We start from the raw sequence: 19,847 nt of genomic DNA on the forward strand, positions 1-19,847 counted from the left end.
CAATAATAATACATTATCATAGGTAGTCCTAATTCATCTAATTTTGAACATCATTATTCAGGAATTGGCACTTGAGAAAATCGCCATTTTTCTTCTTTTTATTTTAGACAACTTTTTCTGTAAATTTTATCAAAATCCATTGAGGTGTTTTTCATTTCTTTTTTTTCGTCCTAATTTGTGGCCTCTTTTGAAAATGTTATAGTTTATACTATATCTGTTTATTGCAGGATTGTTTTTCATTATTTATGAGTATATTAATATATTATTAATCGTGTTTTTGAGAAGTTACAATGTGTTATGATTTATGGTTATTTTTAGATCGCCATTGCTATTTTTGCTTTCCTTTCCTACTATATCTATCTGTCTTAAAATAGCTATGTAACGTATATTTTATCTCACACGAAACAGTGCATACGTGAAAAGCTCTAATTAGCTAAGAAATAAAATAATTACAATATTAACAAAATTCTGACTTACAAACCTTAATATCAATTTAAATAACCCAGACAGCCAGATGTTAATGCGCCTTTGTGATCGGGACAAGTAGATTTTTTCACGTATGCACCTATTATTTCGTCTGAGGTAGAATACCCGTTTTCAAAACTATTTTAACAGACACTAGAATTTTAAATTTATTAATTTGCAGTATTTTGTTATACATTGTGTAACAAATCTAACAAATATTAATTTTTTTTTGTTCCACGCGATAGTGTCCTGCAGGATCACCAAATTCACATGCATTCAGTGCTCTGGTTATTACATTAAACTACTACACCGCTACTGCACCGCTACAGAGTACGAACAACAGAGCGCGAAAGAGATAAAACCGAAAATAAATACGTTTCTGAAACTGCGTGCGCACACTTTTTTTATACGTATTATCTTCATATTCATACGGAAGGGGGGATTTTACCGCTTAAAATGATCTTTTTCATGCTTTTTAAAGTTTCATAGCGCAGGTAGTAATGGGTAGTAGTTTTTGAACTGTAAGACGCAGTGGATGTCTTTTTATAAGATTCAAGGAACGTATCTAGATAATTCTAGTATTTTCTGAGCAGTGTTATATAAAAAAGAAAAAAAAACCTTTTACAAGTTGGATTTAATAATCGCCTTCCGAACTTTTACCATCCGAAAATCTATTTCTGCAATGGGACTTCTGTGAAGAAAACTTTGCGAAGAGTAAGATAATCAAGCACACGTGATTTGATTAAACTAGTTTTAATTTTGCCAATTTATTAAAAGTGACTACCTTAAAAAAACAATAATCTGTTTCCTTGTATTAAAGGAGGAAACAAATTGCATACAGATCAGAATCAAAATAAAAGAAATATCTCGAAAATTCCAGGTACCGATAATTTCGCCACGTGTATTAACTTGAATGGTAGCTCGTACAAAAATTCGAGTAAGCGACAGGAATTATATAGAAACGTGGGCAACATTAAAAATAAAATTATCAATACAACACTATTACACAGAAACAGTAAAGTGGAACAGGTAAATTGTAAAAAGCAAAATATAACGAGCGATGAAGTCAATATCAGAAATGCTTCTGACGGAGTAAAAAGAAAAGCTACCATCCCTGACGCAGATGAAGGTAATTGTTTTGTCATAAAATTGATGAATTTATTAAGCTTTTTTATAAATTTGCAATTGTTTTTTTTACGTGAAAATTTTGTTAATATTATATGTCTACGTTATTTATAATTTTGCTTAAGACAATGAAACTGACGATACAACGGACATTAGATGAGGACGAAGAAATACCTAAATACCTAATGAAAGAGAAGCCGCATCATAATTGGCATGTTGTACAGGCATTGGCAAATCGCCAAATAGGCAACAGTTCATTATTCCAAAGAAGATTTTATGGTTCTTTATCTGCAGTAGAACGGCTCAACCGTATGTGTAATCTTAATCAACATCAGGTAAATTATTTCTTACGTTTTTGTACGAAATGTACATTTTGTATGTTTCCTGAAGTGGGTTACCATGCAACTTTGTATATTTCTTCACTTACAATCTTCAATTATTGAATTAGTTTTTTATAAAAATAAGGTATATGGGATAAAGAACTTAGATTTGATATCTGTAAACTGCTAGTTGATCACTCTCACATGAAACATTATCTCTTATTTCCTTTGCACATATTGAATTACATGAGATTTGAACTACACATCATATTGGAATTATTAGTCTTATATTATTTATTGGTATTTATTAACATCTTTTTCTTCTTCCAATGGCATTACAGTTTTTGGTGGATCTTAGCTTTCTCTATAATTTTTCCTCTTATTTCTCTCTATTCAGGGCAGCTCTCCTTCTAGTTCTGATATAAATATGGCATGTTGTTGCCCCTTAATCTGATTACTTTATCAAAAATATTTATAACAGCAAGTTTTTTAATAGGGTAGGGTTGTTGGTCCCACGCTCAACTCCCAACCTGAGGGACCAGGATGCCTCTTTTCGTCTGGCTAGGCCCTTCTCCTTTGGTCTGTTTGGCTTGGGAGGCCCTACTAATAGTTATGCTGTTGCTGGTATAGCTTTTAAGATCATTAGGACACGTAAGCTTCCTCATCACTTCAAAGTGGAGATACCTTCGAGGAGGATTTATTAATATCCCAGATAACACTTTGTGTAAAAACAAACCAGTGCAATAGCCATTTGTTAGCAATTGTTTCTGTTATATTGTCATGATAATGGCAGAATTATTTCCCGAATTGAACTTTTACTTGCATGTTGCAGAAATAATATTTTTTTACTTTTCATATTCAGCAAAATTGCCGCAATTTTGATGAAATATTGCCATAATCATACATCTTTTACTATAATTGTTGCCGCAAAGTTGCTGTAAAATTGCTGTATTCAGTTTGCATGTTTTTTTGCTTGTAATATTGCCTCAAATGAAGACTCATCATCTTGTTGGCAACTTGTTTGCAACATTTTTTAACAAGTTGTCAGCGAAATGTTGACAAAATATTTAATGAAATGTAATTATTATTTATAGATGCGTTATGTGAATGCCTCAAGCTTCAATCGAAAAGGAAATTTATTAGCGAGTGTTGCAGATGATTTAGAAGTTGTTATTTGGGATTGGAATGCAGGAAAGAAGCGCGACTGTTTATTAAGTGGTCATACAAAGAATATGTTTTACGTATGTAAATTTTATATTAATAATTAACGCATTACGAATGGAATGTCCCACAGTTTTTCTAATATTGTATTTTATTCTGTATTTTTAATCAATTTTTCTAAAATGTATGCATTTAGGTCAAGTGGTTACCGTTAGATGTGGAATATCTTATGGTTACTTGTGCTGCAGATGGTCAGGTACGTTTATTGGATCTTGATTGTAATATATCAATAAAATTGATGGCGCGTGGAGCCGCGCAGAAATTGGCTATGCATCCTGAAACACCTTATTTGATTTTTTCTGTTGGAGATGATGCAAGAATGCTGTCGATTGATACCCGAAGTCACAATTTAAACGAGTGAGTCATTCTAATTGAAAAAGTTAAATATATATTCATATTTTTTAAATCTTGTGCCACAGTATACATAATAACATAATTAAGTCAATAGCATATCATTAAGTTTTCGTTTGTGTGTGTGTGTGTGTGTGTGTGTGTGCGCGCGCACACACACACACACACACACACACACACAAATAAACTTTATATACAGGTTACTTGTAAATGAAAGTCCATTAACGGTACCACTAACCAGTATACAGTTTAATCCTTTAAATTGTAATGAATTTTGCGTTAGTGGTTGGTCCTCTTATGTGAGAGTGTACGATTGCCGAAATGTTTCGCTGCTAGTTTATAAATTGTGTCCCGATCATTTGGTACGTAGTATTGTATCGTAATTCTATTGTTGAAAATTTTTATCAATATTTAATAGAATAGTATTTCGTTTTTTTACATGTGTTTAATTTGAAATATATAATTTAAATGTTTTAGACAGAGATTAGGAAAATCATAACATGTGTTGCATATAATTACAACGGAACAGAAATTCTTGCAACGTATCATGACGAAGACCTATTTGATAGATTAATGTCGTCACCTATAAATGCTCATAGATATCAAGGTCATAGGAATACTAAATATGGTATGTTATATATAAAATAAAATCGTATTATTGTATTTTATACCCTCAACTTCACTTTTTTTTAATTCTTAAATTTTATTTGTGATTTTTAATAGAAAAACAATATTTAATGACAGAATTTATTGGAATATTTTTAATTCATTTTCATACTGAGTTTTTTTTAGAATGCGTATCATTTTTTTTTGTTAATATATTTAAGAAGCGTTGCATGAAATTATTGAGATTTATTAATATTTAAAAAAAAAATACTTTTTTTATACGTTGCGACTCATCAACTATATAAATGGTCTTGTGGAATTCGTTCCTCTAGTTTCATATTGATGAGTCAGTTTATTTGATATTACGTTGTCATTTGTTATTTGATCAGATTTGAGCAAATAAGAGAGTCATTTTCTTCGGACTTAAAAGCGAATATGTTATATCCGGATCTGACTGCGGTAATCTATTTACTTGGGACAAAAATACGAAAGTTCTTTTACATTGTAGGCAAAGTTGCAATGAAGTTGTAAGTTTTCCATTTCGCAAAAGTGACAAATTTTTTTTTATAGAGGATATAGAACATAAATATAGAGAAGAGAGAATATAGAGTATTCTTTTTTAAATTTATAGATAAATTGCTTAGAAGGACATTCGGATACTCCTATTCTTGCGACAGCTGGATTTGGTTCCAATATTGAGATATGGATGCCTTCGCGCAGAAAACCTCCGACTGTTAAATTATTCACAAAGGTATTATATAGAGACAAAAATCATTTACTTATCTATACATTTTTTCTATTTTGCGTTTTTCTTATTGTTTTATCATAGAATTTAAGAGCAATTACGTTCTTAAAAACGGCCTAATTACTAATAATGACCCAAATATTAAAAATTCAGAGATTTTTTATAATTGAAAGATTAAAGTTTTACTTTTAATAAAATATATTATAACAATAAGTAGACTTTTTAAAAATTCAACTAAAATCAAACTCACACCCACTCGAATTTCTGGTATTTGAGACACTGTCAGTGATTGGGTCTTTTACAGTTGAATACAATAGACTAATTGCATCGATGAACGTATGATTCATGTTTCTTTTTTTTACAAGTGTATGCAGTACACCGCGTGGGATAGGATGCAAAGAAGACATGGATCTATATAAATAGGCTTATTATTTAATTGCATTTTAAAGTGAAATAAACATATGTATAAAATTCTTAGTAACATTTGCGAAAAATCCTTAATAAAGCGTTAAGAAAATTTGTTCCATGGAGGTATTTCTCTGACTAGCGATAATAAAAGCCTGCGAGTCTTTCGTTTTCCGTTCTTCCAAAATTCGGGCCCGTTTTTCGAAGCAGTGGAGCATAGAACTTTCTGAAGTCGACGGTTAAATTGCAGACTCGTGGAGTCGTACGATTAGTTGCGGAGTAGTGATCAAAATAATGACCGGAGGTAAAAAGTAGGACGGCAATTATGATCAAGCTCCAGATTTAAACTTAGATTTCTTTATCGAGCTTTTCGCGCGCATACAGTAAGGCAGTCGGTAATGTCACAGTTCTTCGGTTATCCTCAGGTCCGCTTGAATCGCGGTCGAGGCTGCTGCCACCTGGCGAATTGCATCGATGCAACGGGAGAGGCGAGGGGAGGAGGAAGATGAAACTGCAGCGCGCATGACCAATCGAACGCGTTCGCTCTCTCCTATCCTCGTCTGCCCCGTCGGTTGGCCTCTACGCGTAGGAATATCACTGACGTGTCCCCGCGCTGAGGCTCGTCTACGACATACGTGCGTACAATTCGTCGGCTCACTGCGGCTCACGCCTCGCCGATAATCTAGCCCCGCGCCTCGCATAGAATTAGCCGGGAAATACCGCCAGTCATTGGGCTGCGAGCGAGCGTAACGTCCCGTGCGACGCGTCGATCGTCAGAAGTGAAGAAGAAGAAGAAGAGTTGAACCCGTTGAGGCCCTCCCCGAAGCGAATCGAGCGACGGCAAAATTATGGCATCGATCCCGAACCTGAACGCTTTCTTCAACTCCTTCAGCACCACGCTGTGAGTATCACGCCACGTAATCGGAAACGCGAAAATATGTTTATACGCGATTCTCTCTTTCCGTCTCTCTCCCTCCGCGAAACTGTCGCTCCCGTGACGCAATTTTCGCGACGACAACGGGCTGATCCGCTTCGTCGTTACCTCATCGCGTTCCCGTAAAAAAGAAAGAAAGGAAAAGAAAAAGCGATTAGATCGTAATTTTGCGACAACACGTCTCCTTGTTGCGCATTCGTGCGACCTTCGACTGCGATAGGTGTTCATTGGGTGTTCTGGAACGAGACGGCGGACGACGTTCGTAGATAATGCGGCGCGGCGTAGTTGCGTAGTCGCGCGTCGTCTACCTATGTATAGTGAAAGCGAAAGAAGCGTCGAAAGTATCATATTGGGAGAGAAATTTCGCGGCTTTCATCGTAGGATGGCTGCCGTTAATTCCTCGACAAGGAGGAAATCGACCTCGGGCCTTCCCTCTCTCCGCAGATTCTCTTCCTTTCCCCGCCAGCTCCTCCTCCTCCCCTCTCCGGCCAAGCGTCAATTTTGTTGGGTCACCCTAGGGTGCGTTCAGATTCCCTCCCCGGTGTCCTCCAGGTATTATTTTATCCTTACCTACAAATGTTATATGATAAGAATGAACTGACACCTGTGGGAGGGAATCTGAACACATCTCTATATAAACTTTATTTTTCTAAAGCAATACGTGTTGAAATACGTTACGTTGCGCTTTTTGCATCTGTGGAACGGCGGAATTGATTTCGATCCAATTGTGGTTAATTTGTTGAGCGATGCTGAGTGTTGTCAATTTCGTGGATAGGATTATTGATTTTTTTTTTTTCCCGTTGTTTTGTTGTACGCCCGGTGAAAATTTTGCAGAATTTTTTAGAATTTCTGTAGTTTTATAACTTTTTTAGATTTTGTACAATACGAATTGGAACATTTTTCAGAAAGTTTCCGTCTTTTTTCAGAATTTTTCATATATGTTAATTATGAAATATCATAAGATTTCTAAGATTTTTTTCTGTAATTTCTGACGAAATTTTATAAAATTTAAAAATGTTAAAAGTATTTTTTTAGAAATTATGGGATGAGGAATTTCAAAATGGTTTAGAATTAAAAGTGTAAAAAATCTTAAAGGAAGATGTAGATTTTTTGAGAACTTCTGAAAAATGTTCCAATTTGAATAAAATTTGAAAAAAATCTTCACCAGGACGGAGAAGAAAAAAAGGATCAAATTTGGGAGAGGATGAATTATACAGGAATTCGAAAAATTAGAATTTAAAGGATAAGATTCTAAAAATTATAAGAAAAGATAGAAAGTTAGTTAAATTCAGATTAAAGTTAATATACATTGGTGGAAAAATAGACATATTCTCTGTTTCTACCAATGTAGATTTAGAACTTTAATCATCGTTTAATCTGTTTTCCGTTTTTTTTTCTAATTTTCAGAATTAAAAAAAGTAAAATTCGAAGGATAAAAGATTTTAAAATCATGGTTGAATAGTAACTAGTTAAAAAATAATAAAATTAAAAAGTTAATATCTTTTTACTTATAATTTAGTCAATTTTAAATAATTTAATTTTTAATTAGTTATTTTTGAAATACAAACTTTGTTAACTTTTATCGTTAAATTAAAAATTTATCTATATAAAAGAAAAACATTTCTACGTAGAAAACAATATTTCCTTGTTATTTCATATAAATTTAATTTGCAAATTAAGTTTAAAAAATTGTTTGATCCATATTATAATTGTTACAGTAAACATTCGATACACAAAGTTTAACTAACACGAAATATGATTTATATTTGAATATTCGAAAACTTCTCATTTCTTACATTAATCTTAATTTAATTGAAATAGTACATTAACTTATTAATCTTATTAAAAATTATAGAAAAGGCCGAAAAATTAAATCGAGATTAATCGTTAATCTATATTGGTGGCAAAATAAACATGATTTCATTTCCATCAATGTAAATAAACTTTAACTTATTATCTATCTTTTTCTAATTCTATGAATTCAAAAAATTGAAAATTCCTAGAATTAGATAAAGATAGGATAGATAAGGATAAAAAGTTAGTTAAGCTGAGATTACAGTTAATTACATCAATAAATGAACATGTGTGAGTCGGATGTAAAAGGGGACGTGGAAGATATAAATATTTCGAGAAAACTTTTTGTGAACGAGAAGGAAAAACGTGTTTTTAAAAAGGGGGAAAAACGCTACAGTGAGAAGCCGGTTTTGCAGTACGTTGTCCTTCACATCTCGTTCTCTTATTTCATAAACTTGTGATGATATCGATGACGTGTACCCGATACTGTCGTCACTTCTTAAGGATGACTTTGACTAAACTTTAATTATCTCATTAATCGAATTATCAAGCAGTATCTGTAGCATTTCATTAACGCAGAATGGATTGATTTGTTTATCGTATAGAGAAAAGATTAAATCAGGATTATACAGTTAGAAACTTGGTTTTGAGCGATTCTGCCGACTGAATTAACTGGGGTTTGATCAAAGACGCTCTTAGTTTTAAAATATCATTAACGATTGGCATCATCAATGAGGTGACGCTGTGACTACAGCATTTTTTTCTAGTTAAGCACATCGCAACTGCGTTGATATAAATATCCTACGAGAGGCCTTGGATCAAACTTTCCAAGCGAGATAAAAAAACGTCTTAAAAAAAAAACATGAATCTATTTAGTTATTTAAATGAGTGCAATAAAATGTATTCAGAATCGCGTGCAGAGAAACATAGAGACGATCGGGAGAGATGAGAGAAAATTGCATGATGCTATTTATGTTACATTTATAGAGCTAGCCGAATGAAGAATATGTTTTGAAATTGTGTTGATAGTTTTAAAATACATATCTCTGATTTCTGTGAAATTCGATCTTTATGATAAAGTGTTCACGTGTGGAGGATGTATTGGCAATGCTTTCTGTGATGGATTTAGGTGAGGTAGAATCCTTCTGCGTTTCTTCACAATGATATAAATAATCGATATTGATATTATGGGATGAAAGAATCTTGGAAAACAAGTTGAGGACGCTGACAATAATGGCACAACCGACTATAATAACTTTGTAAAAATATTGTTTACAGAAATTCGCCGGTCAAGCAACATTTAAAGAATGTCTACGGTTGTCTATCCCTGTCTACCGTGGCGGCAGCTTCCGGTGCTTTTGTGCATATGTACACGCAACTCCTCCAGGCCAACCTGCTGACGACTATCGGCACCATAGGCCTTCTCATCGCGCTGATGTCCACACCTGACAACGGCAAGAATCAGAAACTACGTCTCAGTTATCTCCTGGGATTCGCATTTCTGTCCGGGCTTGGTTTAGGACCTTTGCTTGAATTGGTGGTCAACATAGATCCGAGTATCGTGATAACAGCATTAATGGGTGAGCCAATCGTGTATTGATTTATTTTGTGCATTTCATCCATTTGTTTTGATACGTGACATTATCTTGTAGATCACATTGACCAATCCAAAGTCCAAGTAAAACTTGAGTTTTATTTTGAAAGCGTTTCTAAAAAATGATAATATTCGTTGGATAAAAAGGCTATTAAATCATAAAATAAAAATATTGATAAATTATGTTTAAGGATACAAGAAATCTTTGGAAGAAATATTTATTTTGAATAGAGAAAAATAGAAATACTCTCCAAATCTTGTAGAATGACACTGTAAAAGAATGAAAATTGAGCTTATGCAATTTTTCAAGTGATTTGTCACTCTAATAAAGATTATTCATTCTTAGAGTCAAAATTGAGCTTGTGCAATTTTCGAGTGATTTTTTTTCTTTCTATGAGATTTCGAAAGCATATTTTATTGATACGATACGATATATAATGATTATGAAATGTTTACAGGTACAACGGTCATCTTTGTTTCCTTTAGCTTTTCCGCGCTTTTTGCTCCACGTGGCCGTTGGCTGTATCTCGGGGGTACTTTAATGAGTATACTGAACATCATGCTCCTGTCCTCCTTCTTAAATCTGTTCGTGCGCTCATTCTTCATTATGCAAGCGCACTTGTATTTGGGATTCTTGGTAATGTGCGGCTTCATTATTTACGACACGCAACTGATCATCGAAAAGTATCACATGGGCAGTAGGGACTTTATCATGCACTCCTTGGATTTGTTCATCGACTTTGTGAGCGTTTTCCGACATCTCCTTGTAATACTTATACAAAAGGTAAATTATTCTGACGAATTAACCACTTTTTTATAGAAATATCTTTAAGAGCACTATTTTTCGTTGAGCCAAAAGAAATTTTAGTCAAACGGATCCTTTTAATTTCAGACATTACGATGTAACATACTCTCATAAAAATAACTCGAGTAGAAATGTATAATGCAAATTAGAAAAAAGAAATCGATAAGGCTGTTATCGGTACATGTTTATGGACTTTGCGTCGGCATTAAGTAGATTAAAAAATCGATCAGTTAGCATTAAAGTGAAAGTTATAATTTAAAATAATAATAGAAATATTTCAAGTAATAAAGGAAAAAAATATTTGAGTTCTAAAACAATTTTTTTAGTTTTACTTTTTATATCAAAGTTATATTCATATTTTTCATTTTTTTAAATATTTGGATGTGTATTTTGTTTCGAATAAGAGAAACAGTTTTTTTTAAATGAGTTATTTTGTTGTATTGGTAATCTGAGACCAAGATTTTGAAAATATTTGAAATCTTCATGTTGATTTTTTTCTGATTTTAGGAATCGTCCAAGGATTCGCGCAAACGTAAAGATTGAGCGAAAAACAAGACGGGTAATGTGGTGCATTCAAGTAAATCCATAAACTAGAGGTCTTCATGTAATCTATCCATACTTAGGTATCTGTGTACATATACATACTGGAAAAATTATATAAATACCGATATACACCACGTCATACACATATGATATGTAATAATTAACATCTCTTTAGCGAATGCGATATGAGACTATATAAATATATTTAAAACAAAATTCATATAAAATCAGCTCGTAAAATTTAATACAATTTAAATGTCACGGCCAATGAAACAAGTAAAAATTTTGTTGTCAATATAAGTAAAATCTTTATGTTGACAGTAAAATTATTGCTTGTTTTATTGGCTTTTTATTGACATTACTTAAATTGTTTTAAATATATTTACTATATTGACAAAAAAAGGAAAATGTTAAATACAGTTTGTTTATTATAAAAGAAAGTTGGCTTCTCTTACGTCCGATTATACAGACGAAGACATGCCGTAATTTATTTTCGTCATGTATTTGAGTTTATAATTCTCCATCAAATTTGTATACATATAATATATATATTATATATATATATAAAAATTAGCTGTGTATTATATTTTCAACTTTCAATAAACGAATTTTCCCAAGTTTTTCTTTTTTATTTTGCGTAAACCAATAGGATAGCGGGTGTTTAAATAAGATTCGATCGTATATTCACATTCAAGGTCTGTCTATTGCTGTCTATTTGGATATTTGATTTTATACGAACGTAACATACATGTGACGTAATTCCGACCAATATAAAAAGAGCACGCGAAAAGAAATACATGTCGTATATATAGAGTAAAGAGTGAACTTGACTCTGCAAAATGTACAAGCGCTGAAAGTGTGTACAATATGTGTACAAATCGTTTATAATGACGGCGGGCTAGCCGTCGATACTTTTTAAGAATATGATATTAGTATGGTCGCTGGCGGTCCCTGTCTCTGTCGCCCCGACTGAAACAAAGTGCGCAAATTGACGTGTCATTTATATAATCGATATATAGATTTATATACCTATGTAAAAATACGGTCGTTCAATGTTAACATTTTGTGTCCTTAACAACGAAGAAAAGTTTGCGAGGAGTTAAAGATCATGCAAAAAATATGAGTAGAACCTACCCGCCGCCACCCCTCATAGGACCGCCTCGTCCTCCGCGGCCGCCTCGGTCTCCACCGCGGAAACCGCCACCGCCTCTGCCACCTCTGTCACCTCCACGTCCGCCTCGATCGTTCCTGTAACCTCCTCGGCTACCGCGATCGCCACCTCGGCCACCACCACCTCTGCCGCCACCGCCACCGCCGCCGCCACCGCCATAACCACCACCGAGGCCTTCTGGTTTTGCGCTCTTGCAGAGATTGCACTGATCCCGCCATGCGAAATTCGTGTTACCGCAGTCAGGGTTGGGACACCTGTTTCAAAGATCGTTTTAGTTGCTCTGTCATCTCAAATTCTGCTTCGATAATAATGTGTCGATACACTCAATAAAGTATTTGATTTTAAGATATTATTTTCTGTTTCCGCTTTTTAAATACTTAATTTTTTTTTACTTAAAATTTTTTTAACTTTGAACGGTGTTTAGATTTAAAACATTTAACGTTTAAGGCGAAAACATGACAACTTTAAACATTTTAGATCCGTTTGAATCAACGTAGTTTTAAACTTGGTTTATCTTCTTTTTCTAATTTTTAGAATTAGAAAAAGATAAAAAATAAATTCAATCAAATTTGAAGATAAGCTACAGTATAAACAGACTTCAGTATTTTTTATCTAAACACTGTTTAAAACTGAAACATTTTTAGATATTTAAAAAACGGAGACAGAAATTAAACATTTTAAGCACTTCTCTATTGAGTATAAAATATAAAGATGTCTCGTTCTCTTTTCCTGTGAGATATAACTTCGTATTTACCTCCAGTCACCTCCACGGCCGCCACTATCACGACGATCATCACCACCGCCTCCGCGATGGTGATCATCGCGATCGCCGCCTCCGCCACGACCGCCGAAACTACCACCTCGGCCCCGGCTACCGCCGCCTCGACTACCGCCCATGCGGCTACCTTGCCAGCTGCTTTTGTGCTGGGCCATTTGCACTTTTATTGTGCTGCCTTTAAAATCCTTGCCATCGAACCAACTGATGGCTGAACGCGCGGCGTTTTGATCGTCATATGTGACCGTTGCCTCGCCTTTTGGTTTTCCCGTGTTCTTGTCTTTGTACATCCAAATTTTCGGCTTACCCGTGCGTTTGTCTTGCTACAAACATTAAGTTTTCGTTGAATATTTAAATGTGATTTAATCTCATTACTGTTTTAACTTTATATTTTAATTTCAAACGTGTTCAGTCTTTTGTTCGAGATAACGTTTGTCTAATTGGAGATTAGATTAATGCTTCAAGCAGAAGTGTGTGTATGTACGGAAGAGCATACATACTTTAATAATGCCAATCGCTCCGAAATGCTGGCAAATCTCTTCCTCGGAGATCGATGGATCCATACCGGATACAAAAATAGTATCCTCTTGCGTAACCATTCCTTCACCGCCACTGCTGTTACGGTCGTAGCCCCCTGCAACGGATTGAAAGTCATAATTCGTCGCACAGAAACGTCATGGATAATTATAAAAAACAAAAAAAAAAAAAGAAAAAATATCCGCGTATCTACCGACCCTGGAGCTACTACTTTTACTTCATTCTAATCTAAAGATATAAAGAAAGTGTTTCGAGGTATGCGCATTTTTTTTTTTCTGTACGTTCCGTCTCATTCAGACTGCACAAAAGTTTGGAAACACTGTCCATATATCTTCCTTCGAATTCGTCATTTCTCAATAAAATTGTGGAAAGTCGTATATTCAAAGTTATCATATATTCTTCCCGATGAACACAACAACAGAGGTCTTAGTAAGGAATAACGGCAGTTTATTTCCGAAATGTTAGTTACCACACTTTTCTAATAGCTTCTACGATTCTCGATTGTATGACTTCCTGCTGTCTTTTTTTTTTTTACATGATCAGAAGCGGAAAATGGACGACCAGTTGTTTTTTCCGTTCGGCTGACGTTCCGTTCAGAATTCGAGAGTTTACAAGTAATAAATCGTATAATATCAACAAGAACAAGAGATGGGGTTTTTTTTCTCTCTTGTACATTACGAAGTGTGTGTTACTTATAAAATATATTTTTTTAACAACTAAACGTGTACACACATCTACATGTATCCTTATGTAACGTTATTACCCAGCATAGTTAGCATAATTATTGCTACTCATTATGCCTGTTTTTTTTTTCAGTTTTTTTAAAGGAATGCACAATTATATTCAACTATAACAATATCTCACTTAAATACCCATTTTTCTGCACAATTTGAAGCTTTCCGTACTTCGAATAGCGTTACGTTTGCAGTATACATTGTAATCTCCTTTATATCGTGTTATTTATAAAACGTAATTGCATTAGTAGCTAATATTCCCAATAACACCTAACGATATACATATAGAACACAGGGTTGCAGCTGAACATACAAAAGGGCTGCAACATTATTTCTTACCCTTGACATTTTAATCACAGATCGGCAAGTAGAGCTCACCAGCTGCCTTTTATTTACTCTTCTCGCGCTTGTACGTATTTAGATGCGTATTTGAAAATATATATCGACCATACCAAAAATCAATCACGACCATCGTATCGTTGCAACTATTGTTCTACTGTTCGCTACATCTCGCGAAATGAACGTAATGTTCATTCGCATTACCCATTTTTTTTTCAGCACCTTTTTTTAAAAAGGAACCTTTCGACCTTTCAAGGGACTTCCCAAAATAACTTTCCCACTGAACGCGACGTCATCGAGGACACGCACAGTGCGGAAATTGGTTGGGTAACGATAATCTTACGGAACGCAAAAGATCTAATTTTAGAAGGCGCACGAGGATGTCCTACTTTTGTAAAAGGAAAAAGAAAGTCTTGCTTTTGACGATAACTCAAGAAAACGACATCCGTGCATCAGATTGTTCATAGGATAAAAAAAAGCAATTGGTGATCGCGCGTAAGTACATTGGTCTTTCTCTTTTTACAAGTAGAACGCGAACGGGATTTTTTTTTCGATATTCTCCTGCGTTCTCGCTTTCGAACGAGCGCCGTGCGAATATCACGTTACGGTGAATTGCCATTGAGAGATATCGCACCGCCATTTAGCACTATATACCCTAACAATGTTGCATAGCAGCCCTTTCATATAACACCGAGTAACCGAGTATTTTAAGATCGTAAATAGTAGAGTGAAAGCTAGAATATTTAGCACCAGACTAGTACAAACAGTCTGGTGCATTTACCTTTGTTATAACCACCACGGCCACCGCCACTGCTAAAACACAGAAGCAGATATACCAATGAGTTGACTCATGTGGACAGACTGATCGATCGATCGATGCATGGCGAATCGTATGTATGCCGCTCGCCACCTTTTCTTCTTGACTGATGTACCTATTTGTCTAAATGTCTGTACAGTCATATACCACATCATGATTTACATATTAAAACCGTTCCGTCCCGCCGTTAAATTACGTCCGTCAGTCTCGTTTAGCATGCAGAGATTAAAAACTTTGTATAAATGTGAGAAACGACGACAAAACAAACTGAGAGAGCTAGGTCGGAGTTTTTTTTTTTTGTTTTGATCGATTCGATGTAACACGGGAGAGTCTTGAGGGGGAAAGAAGTCTTGATAAAAGCATGCCTAGGTTCTATTTGGACATGTACATACACTATATATTATATTTCGTCATTTTTCAAACTCAAAGAAAAAAAAAGTAAGAGATTACTTGCGTTGTAACTAGAGAGAATTCTTTGCCAGAAAGAAATATCGTTAAGCATCTCCGTTGCAACTCGTCGTTGACTCTGTTGCAGTTTTGGGACATGGAAATTTGTAAATGCACACATAATCGATGATACGTTGCCTTTCATTTTCGTGTTCATGAGAGAAAACAAAAATAGCAATATCTTTCGGAAAATACCTGTTTAAATAATACCAATACTAGAAGCGATGATACGCATAAAGCCATCGTTTGAAGGCAAATAACATACGGAATAATAATACAATATACGTCATAGTTCCACCCGTCTCTCTCGAAAATGTTCTTAATTTGGCGTACAATAGTGGTCGAATAAGGAAATATTTGTAATCTCTTACGATAGATTTTAAGTACCTTAGTCGCCTGATCGTATGATACACCTAATGAAGATATAATAATACAACAGTGGCCCCAGTGGCGACATCAATCGCTTTGCAGTCTTATTGACTTAAGACCTTTGCATTTAGCTGCTACACAATACGTGCATGTACGTATAATGTATATGTATGCTTGTATGTATGTATATGATGTATGACGTGTCGTGGAGGGTTGGTAAAAATCGTGTTTGTTACCACATTTTAAATACATGCATGTGTTTTAAAATCATTTGTTAAAAGTTTTTTTTAAATATATAATATAATGTATTTCAAACATGATTTTTACTAACTGTCGTGAATGTATTTGATATAATGCTTGCCGATACTCCAGAAGCAGCGAATAGTGTCGACATTACAGCCTTTTTACGTCAATTGTCATATACTGTTTTTTTACCTCTTTTTACCTCAGTTATATCTGTCTGTTAAACCTGTAGGCATACTACAAACATATTAACGCCCGGTCGGGCACAAAACCGATTCGTAATGATGATTCAACAAGAGTTTTCCATTTACTGGCGTTAAGAACATCATTTCATACCTTTACTTTTGATTTTGCTTCAGCAAAGAACGCTAACTCTGAATGTGGGGTGGCTGTTGATTTTAATTTAACACATCGGAGTCCGTCTCTCCGGTCAATCGCTTCATTATGCATATTTTAAAAGTTCAGAAAATAAACTTACTTGTAACCGCCGCCGGAGCGATCTCCGTAACCGCCGCGGTCGCCGTATCTACCGCCTCCACCGCCACCTCCTTGGCCTGAAATACATATACAATAAGTATAATCTTTAAGAAAAAAAATATACAAGAGAGATTATCGCTATTCAAGGTAGAATAAAAAGCAAATTTCTATAGTTTATAAGATACTTTATATTTCACATTAAAATATGCTAGAATAAGGTATCTCGTGAAAAACTATTGATTTTTGTCTCTACCTTAATACTTTTATATATAAAATAATTACAGAAATCATATAATTTCATTAAAAAAATATTTGAAATTATATATAAAATTAATTTCGATACATAATGTGTTATTTTTAATATCAAACAATTAATAAAAAACAAAAATTACATACTTTGCTTAGTTTTAGTAATAATAGGCTGTAACACTTTTAGTGATTCAACCTGTAGAAGCAAGCGAGAGACGCGACCGCGCCTTTTGATCTTTAGCGATTTAGCGAGTTGTCAGATTTTTAATATATTTAAATAAGAAATATAATAAAAAATTAATGTATAAAAAAAAAAATACTATAGATCTTTATTTCCTTCCTTGAAAGTTCTCCTAAACGTTTTGTTCTTCCAAAAAATTTCTTTGATAATAAACTCTAAATTTAGAGGAAAATCTCTCAACCTGGCAATTTTAGCTTAGAGAAAGCAGTATAATGCTCAACAAGGAAGAAGAATGAAAAAAGAGATGCAGGAATCTGAGAGGCTTTAATTGCAAAAACAGAGAGTACGAAGAAAATATTAACCTCCGCTATAAGAACCGGAGTTGCGATTATATCCTCCACCGCCACCTCCACTATTTCCGTAATTCCCGTAGTTATTGCTACTGTCCCCGCCGCCGCCGCCACCACCACCGCCACTGCCGTAGCTGTTCTGGCCACTGTAGCTGCCCTGACTTTGTGACTGATTGTAGTCTTGGCCACTGTTAGAACTGTAATTGTTGTAGCTTCCGTAGTTTGAGCCGGTACTCGGAGGCGGCTGACTGTACTGATTGTAGTTACTCCCACCAGTCGATGGTGGTGGATACGACGTATCCTGACCAGTCGTGGGAGGTGGCTGGCTGTACTGATTATATCCTTGCTGCTGATAACTGGAATACTCTGCAAAATCAAACACACATACCTTACTAATCAATGTTTCGAAATCTTCTGAGGTATCTGCTTTAACTCTTTACATGTTGTTGGTGTAATTTAACAGTCATTAATATCTTAACATACATGAATTTAGGTAGTGGATTTATCAAAGAAAAATGCATATATATATATATATATATATATATATATATATATATATATATACATACACACACACATTCAAATAAATTTATAAATATAATAAATTTATGTATTCTAGAGAGGCCTTTCTGTAATTGCAACAAAGATGATTGTAAAATGTAAGGTGCGATTGTAAATTGTTATTATTGGCTCTAAAGTGTATTGTGAAAGATGGTTGAACTAGATCTTTCACGCTTACAACAGAATGAAGTTGTAAGAATACACCAATCAGAGAAATAGATTGTATCTTGCTTTTGTGTTAACCTGGAGCTATACATAGTTTCATATACTGTGTGATGGACTGGGTTTTAGCTCTTTAATAACTCTCTTTTTCTATAGAGGCTGGAATCTTAGTAGGGAGAATTATAAAGTGGAAAATAGAGGTAACACTGTTAAGGAGACTGAAAGGCGCAACTTATAAAACATGGATGAATGAAAATTGCAATTATTAGTATAACATTCACTACTACTCCCACAACTCTACAAGCATGTTCTTACAATTATGAGATTTATTTGTAACCCATTCTTTACAATTCACAAATAAAAATAAAATATTGAATAGAATGATGAAATATTCCTTGGACAATCTGTAACTCCTTTTTTACAACTTAAACTCAATTGTCTATTTATATCCTTGTACATTTTCAATGTAAGTAACTGCTTATAGAGAATACTTATTATCCCAAGAATGTTATATCAATAAAAACCATTTTATTTTTATTGTAGGAAAGAGGCTACAACTAAATTTTTAAGCACAATACGCTGCAAATTAAGCTTTACGCTATAAAATGGCTTTAAGAGCATTTGACAATATTAATTTGTTGTGATTGAAAGTGCAGTTGCACGTCTGTTTTCATCAATGTAGATCAGCTCTAATTTTAGTTTGATTTCATTTTTTTCTAATTCTAAAAATAAAAAAAACCGAGATTAAAATTAATTTACATTGATAGAAATGGATTTATAATTGCCCTTCATAATACGTTTACGCTACTATAGAACAGTCCTAACAAACACTCGCGTGCAAAAAACGATATTTCTCGCTCATTCTTGAAAAATCTAGCAGTTTCCCGCGGTTCACGAAAATTTCGCCCTCCGCGTTGCTCGTTGCGGCTCGACGCCTCCGACAATCGCCATTTTCATTCGTGATAGACGTGATCGTTGGTCGCCTCTGCTCTCCGGCTCAGGTTTACGAGGCGTGTGACGACGAGAAACCTCTCGGGCTCGTCGCCGTCGGGCAAGGCGCTTTGTACAGCTTGTACTACGAATTGCGCGTATACTCTTTGTAGATACTCACGATTGTCCGTCATCGTGCCGCTTCTTCGGACAAACGATGCGAGGAGACCGCCGATAAGGCGGTAGATGAATCTGCTTGAGCAAGATCACGCCTGGATCCAGGCAAACTTGGACCACGTCCTTCCTTTCTCCGTCTTCTTTCTTTTATCACGGATACCTCGTCCCTTGCGGGGACTCGTCGTCTTGCCGCGTTTTTCTCACGAACTCGTAGACCCGATTGGAGCGGTGTGATAGAAGAAACGACACGGCTGTCTTGCAGACGGAAGTGAAAACGGCCGGCCGGAAGTCCCGGGGCGAGCGGCAGTGGCGTCTGGCTAGCGCCGTCGCCCAATGGCAGACCAACTTTCCGAGGGACTTTGTTGCCAGCGGAAGGAAGCCTTTTGCATTGGCTGCCGGACACCGCGTTGGTTTAATTCT

At 35.0% G+C, this 19,847-nt stretch overlaps 3 protein-coding genes across 10 annotated transcripts; 2 read left to right on the forward strand and 1 right to left on the reverse strand.

The window, feature by feature from the left end:
* The first annotated feature begins 422 nt into the window (after nucleotides 1–422).
* On the forward strand, nucleotides 423–5,354 carry LOC105197543 (DDB1- and CUL4-associated factor 8). Of its 7 annotated transcripts, XR_005574234.1 has the most exons (9): nucleotides 423–1,594; nucleotides 1,716–1,925; nucleotides 3,005–3,151; nucleotides 3,268–3,488; nucleotides 3,682–3,844; nucleotides 3,960–4,110; nucleotides 4,478–4,615; nucleotides 4,720–4,839; nucleotides 5,199–5,354. XR_005574234.1 is itself a non-coding variant. In XM_039446371.1 (7 exons), exons 1-7 carry the CDS (start codon nucleotides 1,589–1,591, stop codon nucleotides 4,489–4,491), a joined length of 912 nt encoding a protein of 303 aa, XP_039302305.1. In that variant the 5' UTR covers nucleotides 423–1,588; the 3' UTR covers nucleotides 4,492–5,354. The 7 variants fall into 7 exon arrangements, 3 of the variants coding, with proteins under 3 accessions (XP_039302305.1, XP_039302304.1, XP_039302306.1); XR_005574233.1 differs by having other exon boundaries at nucleotides 4,478–4,839; XR_005574232.1 differs by having other exon boundaries at nucleotides 4,720–5,354.
* A 437-nt stretch (nucleotides 5,355–5,791) lies between these two features.
* Nucleotides 5,792–11,525, forward strand: LOC105197479 (bax inhibitor 1). Its single transcript, XM_011163863.3, has 4 exons — nucleotides 5,792–6,139; nucleotides 9,245–9,546; nucleotides 10,019–10,344; nucleotides 10,873–11,525. Exons 1-4 carry the CDS (start codon nucleotides 6,087–6,089, stop codon nucleotides 10,906–10,908), a joined length of 717 nt encoding a protein of 238 aa, XP_011162165.1. The 5' UTR covers nucleotides 5,792–6,086; the 3' UTR covers nucleotides 10,909–11,525.
* Nucleotides 11,526–11,589: 64 nt separating this feature from the next.
* Nucleotides 11,590–19,709, reverse strand: LOC105197480 (RNA-binding protein cabeza). 2 transcript variants are annotated; one of them, XM_039446369.1, is made up of 8 exons: nucleotides 19,432–19,709; nucleotides 17,610–17,963; nucleotides 16,819–16,894; nucleotides 15,246–15,274; nucleotides 13,355–13,488; nucleotides 12,834–13,177; nucleotides 12,043–12,333; nucleotides 11,590–11,877 (listed from the first exon to the last, which is right to left on the reverse strand). In XM_039446369.1, exons 1-8 carry the CDS (start codon nucleotides 19,442–19,444, stop codon nucleotides 11,838–11,840), a joined length of 1,281 nt encoding a protein of 426 aa, XP_039302303.1. In that variant the 5' UTR covers nucleotides 19,445–19,709; the 3' UTR covers nucleotides 11,590–11,837. The 2 variants fall into 2 exon arrangements, with proteins under 2 accessions (XP_039302303.1, XP_011162166.1); XM_011163864.3 differs by having other exon boundaries at nucleotides 15,246–15,277.
* Between the last annotated feature and the right edge of the window lie 138 nt (nucleotides 19,710–19,847).

Source organism: Solenopsis invicta, chromosome 2 (genome assembly GCF_016802725.1).
Source record: "Solenopsis invicta isolate M01_SB chromosome 2, UNIL_Sinv_3.0, whole genome shotgun sequence".
NCBI lineage: Eukaryota > Metazoa > Arthropoda > Insecta > Hymenoptera > Formicidae > Solenopsis > Solenopsis invicta.

Excerpts from the sequence above, each read along its gene's own strand:
- LOC105197543 (XM_039446370.1), top strand. Across the intron at positions 3,152-3,267 it reads ATACAAAGAATATGTTTTAC|GTCAAGTGGTTACCGTTAGA; the intron begins GTATGTAAATTT and ends GTATGCATTTAG. Across the intron at positions 4,111-4,719 it reads TCATAGGAATACTAAATATG|ATAAATTGCTTAGAAGGACA; the intron begins GTATGTTATATA and ends TTAAATTTATAG.
- LOC105197479 (XM_011163863.3), top strand. The coding sequence starts at position 6,087 with ATGGCATCGATCCCGAACCTGAACGCTTTCTTCAACTCCTTCAGCACC. Across the intron at positions 9,547-10,018 it reads CGTGATAACAGCATTAATGG|GTACAACGGTCATCTTTGTT; the intron begins GTGAGCCAATCG and ends AAATGTTTACAG. Across the intron at positions 10,345-10,872 it reads TTGTAATACTTATACAAAAG|GAATCGTCCAAGGATTCGCG; the intron begins GTAAATTATTCT and ends TTCTGATTTTAG.
- LOC105197480 (XM_011163864.3), bottom strand. Across the intron at positions 12,334-12,833 it reads GGCCGTGGAGGTGACTGGAG|GTGTCCCAACCCTGACTGCG; the intron begins GTAAATACGAAG and ends TCTTTGAAACAG. Across the intron at positions 11,878-12,042 it reads CCTATGAGGGGTGGCGGCGG|TCGGGGCGACAGAGACAGGG; the intron begins GTAGGTTCTACT and ends ACTTTGTTTCAG.